Genomic DNA, 10,139 nt, shown 5'->3' on the forward strand with positions numbered 1-10,139 from the left:
TATATATATAAAATTTATTTTTTGCTTTTTAAACAGGTACATAGGCTCTTTTGTTTAATAGTAGTTAAAAGAGGAAAATGTCCAGGAGGAGTAACCATGCTCTTTCCACATAGGTTTTCCATTAACCATGTGGCCCATCTGCATCAGTAACTTTATTAGTGGAGTTTTAAAGAAAAGAGTTCCCTTTAGAGTTAAAAATGAACTTTCTTAAATTTCCTCCATAAATGTGCATCTATTTGTGCAAAATAAAAAAGTCATTTCCCAAAATATTAGTGAAAAATAATTGTGATCACAGGCCAAAAAAAAAAAGAGGCAACTGAAGCCACCAGGAAGAGTCCTGGGAAAAGGGAAACTAAGGTAGGGAAATCTCTGCAGCATGCCCCAGGAAGTGTGCTCAGAGGCCTTATGAGGAAGGTCATGGCCGATGGCAGTCTTGGGAGATGAAGGGCCCTGGGTCTGGGTCTTGCTGAGAAAGCACTTCTGAAGTGTGCAGTGAAGCTAGGCTGGCCTGGAAGACTGTTGGCTTGGTATGCAATGAAAACACTGGTGGGCACTTCTTGGAAGCTGTCCATTCACTTTGCCAACAGGGACTCTCTGCTGGTTCCAATTTCTAGATCCTGTTCTTCCCCACCTCCAACAACATTTATAGTCTGCTCAAAGAGATTTTCCCATGAATGTTAAAACTATGCAAGATGCCTATATTGCTACTGAAACCCACTTGGGTCCAAAACCAGACTGCTGTTTCAGGAACATGGACCTGGTTTCCCCAAGAACTTGGCCAGGGGTTCATACTGACCATAAGGCAGCCACCCATGTTCTCACCTTCTTATTGAAGGTTTCAGGCCATTTCTATATCTTTGGACATTGGAGGCCAAATCTTAGCAGTCTAAGGGTCACGGGCACACATGCTTAGCACAGGTCCTCTCAAGGCTGGGTCAGCCTTAAGACAAAAGACTAATGACAAAAGACTAAAACATTCCAGTTCACCAACTTAAATAACTTTGACATTGCTGGCCCCCTTTTTTACCTTCCTCTGACCACCAAGACTCTCTACACAAAACTGAGTAGCATCATGTTATTTTCTGCTAGGGAGGAATGAAGGCAGACTCAAAGGAAGAGGAAATACATCAAAGGGGCCATCCATATAAGTCTTGAACTTGAATAAGCTTTTCTTTTAGAGGGACTTCCGTGTGAAAGGTGCAGGGTAATCCCCATTTCTCCACTGTATTCACTTTTTCCTCTACAGCACAGTTCTTCCAGTATATGTATAGGAGCCTTGTGGCGCAGTGGTTAAGAGCTTGACTGCTAGCCAGAATATCGGCAGTTTGACAGTTCAAATCCATCAGCTGCTCTTTAGAAACCTTATGGGTGAGTTCTGCTCTGTCCTGTAGGGTCATTATGAGTCATAATTGACTCAACGGCAGTGGGATTGATTGATGGGTGTAAACACACACAGACACAGACACATACATATGTATCTGGTAACAGTGAACATTTACTAATGGGTATATATTATAAAATAACAATCCAAATGACGTTGATCAGAATTAATAATCAATGGTAAACATTAAAGATATTATTCTTAACTACCTGTTTAGTAAATTTTATGAGTGTATTAGTATTTTGTAGAAACTTCCAAGACTTTCTTTCTTCTAAGTTAGTTATCTGTTGGCCTAACAATAGGGCATTTACTTCTGTACGTAGGGTATTTTGTTCTGTACGTAATAAGATGATATGGTCATGATATGTACTTACCATGTCATTTATACAGCTAGAGTAGTTTTCCTTTTAGAGGTATCTTTCTAAAATTTTAAATTATGTTTTCTTTATCTCCATGGAAATTAAAGGCAGCAGGCTTTTATTCAAACATGAAAGAATTTATAAGTAATTATATTTTTTCAACTGTGAAATAGTCTGTCTTGGTAGATATTCTCTATCTCTGGAAATCTTTGAGATAGAGGACTACCTTTAGGGGTAAAGTATGGATAGTGTATATTAACTAAAAGCATATGGAAGATCTTAAGTGTACCACTTTTACATTGGCAATACTTAGTATCCTTTAGTCCAGAAAAGCAAGAAATGTTTTTATGAACTAATATTAATAACTCCTTTCCATTCTGATTTGGGGAGCTTAAACATATTTAAGAATAGAATTAGAATTTAAAACTGTTTTAAACATTATCTAGATTGGATTTTCCATTTTATAAAACCTTTTATCTTATAGATTTTTTTTCATTCGTTGAACAAATTAAGCTCTTCTACTCTTGTACAGACAAAGCCCACAATGAATAAGACACAATCTTTACAGGCTAGTAGGAGAGATAAGACAAGATCAGGAACAATCATACAACAGAATAACATGTATTGCATTAACATGTGAGTAGTATAATTGAAATGCTGAAGTTAACCATTGGAAGAAAAGATCCTTTTAGCTGGGGAAAACAAGGAGAACTCTGAATAGGTGACAGATAAATCGTGTCTTAAAAAGGGAGTGTTTCTATAAAGAGGCATCACAGATGAATTCATCTGGATATTAAGAAAGGTCTGGGTAACAATGGAAAGTTTAGCAAGCTTTAAAAATAACTGCAGTGGAATGTAGAAAGAAGGAATTTCATCCTTATGTTGAAATCATCTAGATAGATGAATCCTGCGTTACAGTGATTTGAAAAGGGTAGTAGGGGGAGAAAACATGGACTTCAAGTGGTAAATGCAAATAAAGAGTGCTGGCTTATCTTGGAAGTAAGGTATGGAATCAGAGGAAAGGTCAGCCTGCCCTTCACTTTAATTCCATTAAGTCTTGAGGTATAGAAATCATGAAGAGTGTGAGATTTGTATAAGAGAAAGGGTGAATAAGGGATTCATTCTCTTTAAGGGGAGCCCTGGTGGTGCAGTGGTTAAGAGCTTGGCTGCTAACTAAAACATCGGCAGTTTGAATTCACCAGCCACTCTTTGGAAACCCTGTGGGGCAGTTCTACTCTGTCCTATAGGGTCGCTATGAGTTGGAATCAACTTTATGGCAACGGGTTTTTTTTGGTTTTTCTTTAAGGAAGATGTAAAATCTCAGATGAAGAGAGGAAGTAAGAGAAGAGAATTAGAATTGAAATAAATGAAGGGGTTTTTGTGCTAAAAAACTGGTGACTTCATAGGATATAATGTAAACAGTAGGAGAGAGAGGTCATAAAAGAGGGCCGAGTGAGGTGAGAATAAGGGGAAATGTGTGGAAGTTTATGAGGCATTGGTTCAGTGGTAGAATTCTTGCCTTCCATACGGAAGAGCTGGGTTTGATTCCCGGCCAATCCACCTCACAGGCGTCCATTATCACTGGAGGCTTGCATGTTGCTATAATGCTGAACAAGTTTCAGCAGAGCTTCTAGACTAAGACAGACTAGGAAGAAAGGCCTGGTAATCTACTTCAGAAATATCAGCCAGTAAAAATCCTATGGATCACAACTGTCCCATCCCATTGTGAATGGGATCTCTATGAGGCAGGGGCCTACTAGACTGCAGCTAGCAACAACTTCAACAACGTGAGAGTTTAAATAACAAAGCTAACCCCAACCTTAAAAAAACCAAACCCATTGCTGCCGAGTCGATTCCGACTCATAATAACCCTGTAAGTCGGAAAGCTAACCCAGTAGAATGTAAATCTTTGAAATACATTAGGGAATTGACCACAATGAAAGTTGAATGCTGTTTCTAATTTGATAGTACTTGGTAAAACCGACTAAATGGCATATCACTGATTGTATCTAAGTTGACTTTACTGAAGTCTTTTCATGGTGCCTCAAATTATCTGATACAGATGTTTACCTCTATCTTATATGGTTATAGAGAATCATTTGTTTCTACTTTTCGTGGTATCTTTTCTGAGGTTTTATAAAATAAAGAGTCAGTGTTTATTACTGTTTTTGTGGTTTCAAAGATTTTTATTTTGAAAAATTTTTGATTTTGTTATATACATACAGACATTTAATATTATTTAATTTCAGTTATTGGAGAAAAATTTTAAAACCCTGTGAAAAGATTATTAGTGCTCTCGTTTTACCAGATGATGAAACCAAGGCCCAGCTTGGTTAAATGACTTGCCCAAGCGTACCTTTATCTTTTAAGCCTTACGTTTTTTCTTCAATATGAAAAAACTTCTCTGTAAAGAGTATGTTGTTTTGTTTTGTTTTGCTTTTTTTTAACTCGTTGTGGGTTCTTAGAAACTTGTCAAGTATCTAAAGATATAGTCTATGAAAGGGTAAGTGAATTCCTGCTATCTTGCAGACTTTTGGGCTTCCTTTTATTTGCTGCAGCCTTTGATAATATTATACTGCGAAGTTGTGAATAATTCACAAACTGGATAATTCCCTGTTAGAATAGTTGAGTGTTATCTCCTCTGTACGATTTACTATCTACTCTAGGTAAATTTGAATTAAACTGTTTTAAATTAAATTAAATCGACAGTCAAGAAAATACCATTTAATCATTTTTATCCACAAAACACATTTTTTGTTTAACCTTAATAAATATTCTCTTAAATTCAATTTTCATTTTCCTAGAATATTCTATATATTGAAATATAATATTATATTTAAATTTTCTGTCAGATTAATTTTGCATCTGTATCAGAAGCCAAATGATTCGTTTATTTTATTTATATAGCCAGTTGAGATAGATACTGGTAAAGATACTGATTAGTAATGGATATTTGAGAACTGTTCTACATTACCTGTATTTTAATCAGCAGTTATTTTGTTTGGCTTTAAAATATATTTATTTGTGTGTATTTTGTTTTTCAAATACAAAATCCTGAAATAAAATAAGAATGTGTGTTTTTCAAAGAAATATTTCAAATACAAGCATATATTTTGGGGGGAATCTAGCCAGTATCTAGGTCAGAATCTAGCTTAGTATGAGAAATTTTAAATACTGGAATAGGCAGCTATTTTCTTCCTTTAGGAATCTTCTTGATCAGGGTTTCCAACCAGCAGATCAAGAATATACTGTATGGCTCCAGAGTCGAAGCTGTCACCACTATTACCTTTCTACTCTTCCAGAATTTCCAAAAGGGAGCATGGAATCCACAAGCATATAGCCCCTTCTCACCAAGAAGTTGAAACACCTGATTTAGATTATATCACAACTGATTCTTTTCGGATAGAATACTTTTCATTAGTTTCTCCAAATGATCTACAAAGAAATTTGAGCTCCTATAAAGAGTTTGGGTTCCATTCACAAAACGATTTATAAAGGTTTAATAACTCTCGTGTCATATTAGATCAGAGTTGGCAACATTTTTTATTTTGTAACACAGGTCTACTAATGAAAGGAATGGACTATTTTTGGAAGGGGTCATATTTTGCCTAGTTGGGTTTAAAGATAGTGTTCCCGTCATGAAATTGATCGTAAATGTTCGCCTGTGGACCAGTCTTAGCTCATAGGTTGTAAAAAAACAGGCTGCAGGCTGGATTTAGCCCATAACCCATAGTTTGCTGACAGGAGTATTAGATAATAAATTACCTGTATTAGATAATAAATTACCACTATTATGTGTTATTTTTGAGGTTGAACAAAAATCGGTGCTTTATTTATGTAACCTTTGTGAAAATATAGCATTCAAAGACAAACTGGTCAATTTTAAAGGTCAGTCTAGTGAATGTCTAGTCTTCTGAGAATTTGTGGAGTTTTTAAATAACTAAAAATTTCTAATGGGCATCTTACTGCAGGAGAAATGAAGTCTGTAATATATAATCCAGAGGACACAGAATATAGTGTAGTTTTAAATACTAAGTATTCTGACTTACGTGTAATAGGAAATTAATAAGTGCCTTTTTAATATTAAAATTTTCTGTTCAACCCATGGCACTTTAAATAGTTTTTTATTTACACAAGAAAAAGAAGGAAAATTAAAGGGCAAAGCATTTCTTAAAATGGCTGATATTTTAGTAGTTGTGAGAATGATGATGAGATTTCTGTTTATTATCTTAGCAAAGGTTTTAAAAATGAGTATCATTTATGCACTTGCATAATTAACATGTGAACCCAGAGTCTATTCACATCTGATTTTTGTTGTTGTTGTTGCTTTTTATTTTTCTAGGATTTCTGTCTGTGTAAGATATATTCATTTCCCAGTAATGAAACTTTGTATATACCATATGGCTGCCTTGTTCCTAATGTGAATTATACACAGCATGTGATTAATTATCCTTCTGGTATGAGACTTAAACTACTGTGGCATTCACTAAAGTGTCTGTCTGATGATGAGATGTTTTAGGACTTGAATATTTGGTGTTTCTTGGTTTGTTTTGATTTCATATTTTTATACATTTGGTCTGTTTAGCTTTTATTTTTGTGTCTTTTCTTTCTGTGTTCTTCCCACCTTTCTACTTCACCTTTCTTAGCAAAGATGAGGATTTCTACCTTCAACATACATTGTTGGTCTTGTCTTCTGTTTTTGTTAGGAGGGACAGCAGTGTGATAAAAGAGGAAATCAAAGCCTTTCTTGCCAATCGGAGGATTTCCCAAGCAGTTGTTGCACAGGTAACAGGTAAGAGCTAAAGAGCCCTTTATTCTGGAATCATGTCTAATCTCTGCCAACTGGTGCAGATGTTGGAATAGTGCTTGCATTTCTGCATCACAGTGCAGATCTGTCAATTTAGGCATAATAATGTATGCCTGTGATTTAAAACCCATTGTGTCTGATATCATGAAATTTCTCTAGTGATTTTTTTTTTTATTTGTGCTAGTAAATTTCATAGCCTTTAATAAGCACAAATTTCCCTATTTTATGACTAAAAAAGGGTTTATCTAGTTTCTTTTAATTGTCAAATGCACATCCAGCTGCTGTCTATTTACTCTATTTTTAAAAGCTTGGAATCCTCCAAATTTAATTCCTGAGTTTACCAATTAAAAAATGATTCACAAGGATAAAGGAAGTTGTGTTTTTAACCACTTTCCTGTATATGAAAGTTTTCCTCAAACCATTACTGAGAAGATGATAGTTAAATGGCTATTACCATTGTCTTCTCTTTGTTCTTTATTTCCCATCCCATTACCCTTGCCACCTTACCCCTACTCTAGACTCATCCCTAGTATATGGTGTATATGTGCCATTCTCTATTCAGATTGCATTTTTTTATGAAATTCTTAAATTTGGGAGTAGCATGTCTGTTCTTTGTTGGTACGTAGCCTTCCCTTTCTTGGATCTCAGTGATTTATAGGACCCTTAAAAAAATTAACTGTGCTTTGGTCATTAGAGGAGCCAGAAACACTTTCAGCTACATTTTGTAGACTAAGATACAATGATAGATATGAAAATTAATTTGCTCCTCTGCCTCCTTTTTTTTAACATGTCATTAGAAAGCTATGTTTCATTAGGCTTTTCAGCCTCTATGTCTCAGTTTTATCACCTCTAGAATGAAATCCAAGTAAAATGAAATCCTTGACAACTTCAGTATTTTCTCTGTTTATCATGATCTTGCTTATTGGTCCAGTTGTGAAGATTTTTGTTTTATGTTGAGGTGTAATCCATCCTGAAGGAAGGCCATAGTCTTTGTTCTTCATCAGTAAGTGCTTCAGATTCTCTTTGTTTTCAGGAAGCAAGGTTGTGTTATCTGCATATTGCAGTTGTTAGTGAGTCTTCCTCCAATCCTGCTGCTGTTTTTCTTCATATAATCCAGCTTCTCAGGTTATTTGTTCAGCATACAAATTGAAGAAATATGGTGAAAGCAGCAGTCAAAATCAAATGACATATTGCATTGGGCAAATTGGCTGCAAAAGACCTATTTAAAGTGTTAAAAAGCAAACATGTCACTTTGAGGACTAAGGTGCATCTGATCAAGCCATGGCATTTTCAGTCATCTCATATGCATGCTAAAGCTGGACAGTGAATAAGGAGGACCAAAGATGAATTGATGCCTTTGAATTATGGTGTTGGCGAAGAACATTGAATATATCATGGACTGCCAGAAGAATGGAAAAATCTGTCTTGTAAGAAGTACAGCCAGAATGCTTCTTAGAAGCAAGGATGGCAAGACTTCATCTCAAGTAATTTGGACATGTTATGAGGAGGGACCAATCCCTGGAGAAAGACATCACGCTTGGTAAAGTAGAGGGTCAGCGAAAAAGAGGAAGACCCTCAATGAGATGAATTGACACAGTGACTGCAGCAATGGGCTCAAGCATAGCAATGATCATGAGGTTGCCACAGTGTTTTGTTCTGTTGTACATAGGGTCACTGTGAGGTCGCTACGAGTTGGAACCAACTCGACAGCATCGAACAACAGCACTGAAATAGTTGGATTTGATCTTCAGCAGTACCTTCCAATTTTAAGATATTATTTCTGTCTTCCAGACATTAATGCATATTGAAGCTAATTTACCAAAAAGGTTGCTATTAACCATTAATTTGGTTAGAAATGAAACGAGTCTTTAATTTCATCCTAAGAATCTAAGGTCTGCCAGTCTTTTATGTGTCTGTGCGCATATGCATACACATACAGACATACAATATATTTTTTATAAATTACACCTATCTTAGTGATCTGGTACTCCTATAACAGAAATACCACAAGTGGATGGCTTCAACAAACAGAAGTTTATTCTCTCACAGTCTAGTAGGCTGGAAGTCCAAAATCAGGACGTCAGCTCCAGGCGAAGGCTTTCTCTGCCTGTTGGCTCTGCAGGAAGGCCCTTGTCATTAGTCTTCCACTGGACTAGGATCTTTACAGCCCAGGGACCCTGGGTCCAAAGGACAGGCTATTCTCCTGGCTCTTGTTTCTTGGTATGAGGTCCCCAGGTCTTTCTGCTTGCTTCTCCTTTTTATATCTCAAAAGAGATTGATTTAAGACATAACCTAATCTCGTAGATAGAGTCCTGCCTCATTAACATAACTGCCACTAATCTTACCTCGTGAACATCATAGAGGTAGGATTTACAACACATAGGAAAATCACATCAGATGACAAAAGGGTGGACAACCACACAATACTGAGAATCATGGCCTAGCCAAGTTGACACACATTTTGCGGGGACACAATTCAATCCATAACGACACCTTTGTTCATGGTAAGACTTTAATTAAATGTATGCCTTTCAGTACAGAAATCTTAAAAAGTACAAATCTTAAATTGTTGTAATCTTCAGGTATTCTTCAATAGGGTATTTTCAAACAAGTTGTTTCCTTTATCTTCAAGGATTTAGTTATGATGCTAAAGATACTGCGAGAGCAAGTAAGCAGGTTTTACTGAAACCTATAGATATGTATGGTGAAAAGATGCAGTGTTGTCATCTAAGCACTTTTCTTCGGCCTTAAGATTAGAAGCAATAATCTTTTCTAATTTGTAAGCCTAAAAAATGACAAAATTTTAGTGTTATAGAACAGCATTACAAAGTTAATTTTTGTCCTGGGGGGAGGGGAGAACATGTCTGAATATCTTGAATACCCTGAATCTTAAATCATCTTGGATTTTTAAAATATTAGCTTTTGAAACTCATCCAATATTGATGGAAATCATTATAAAATACCTTAGAAAGGCATTTCTTAGGCATGTCTAAGAGCATTAGTTAGATGTACTTTAATGGGTTAAACATAGTATATTAAGTATTACCTTTTTGAAACGGGAAACCGAGAGTTATGTTCTAACATCTTGTACTCAAAATATAGTCCATGGAACAGCAGTTTTGGCATTACCTGGGAGCTTGTTAGAAATGTAAAAATAGAGAGTACCACCCTAAACCTACTGAATCAGAACTTGCTTTTTAACCAGATTCCTCAGTTTTAGGTTTGAGACCTACTGTTCCAGTAGGCTTTGGTTAGCTTTCCTGACATTAATGTCAATGGATTGGCAGTGTTTAACATTGTCTCAGTCATCATGACATTATTGAAAATAAGACTTGAAAATATATTTACACATTTATTTGTTTATCATATGCTCCTTCCTTTTGCTACCCTAAAGTTAACTCTATCCTAATACTATGGAATGTAGTATTTATTTCGCTTTTTGTTTTTTTTTTTGTTTTTTTTTTTTTAATTGTACTTCAGGTGAAGGCTTACAGAACAAATAGTTTCTCATGAAACAGAAGTACACATGTTGTTTTATGACATTGGTTAACAACCCCACAACATATCAGCCCTCTAACTTCTCAACCTTTTT

The 10,139-nt window shown here is 35.7% G+C and overlaps 1 protein-coding gene across 8 annotated transcripts in view; it reads left to right on the forward strand.

Moving 5' to 3' along the window:
• Nucleotides 1-10,139, forward strand: part of HMBOX1 (homeobox containing 1) — a 324,458-nt gene that overhangs the window by 178,192 nt on the left and 136,127 nt on the right. For all 8 annotated transcript variants that reach the window (XM_023736737.1, XM_004382194.2, XM_012557228.2 and 5 more), the window contains exon 4: nt 6,447-6,532. In XM_023736737.1, the coding sequence (XP_023592505.1) occupies nt 6,447-6,532 (86 nt within the window). The remainder of the gene's footprint in view (nt 1-6,446; nt 6,533-10,139) is intronic.

The sequence above is a fragment of the Trichechus manatus genome, unplaced genomic scaffold, assembly GCF_000243295.1.
Source record: "Trichechus manatus latirostris isolate Lorelei unplaced genomic scaffold, TriManLat1.0 scaffold00091, whole genome shotgun sequence".
In the NCBI taxonomy this organism is placed as follows: domain Eukaryota; kingdom Metazoa; phylum Chordata; class Mammalia; order Sirenia; family Trichechidae; genus Trichechus; species Trichechus manatus.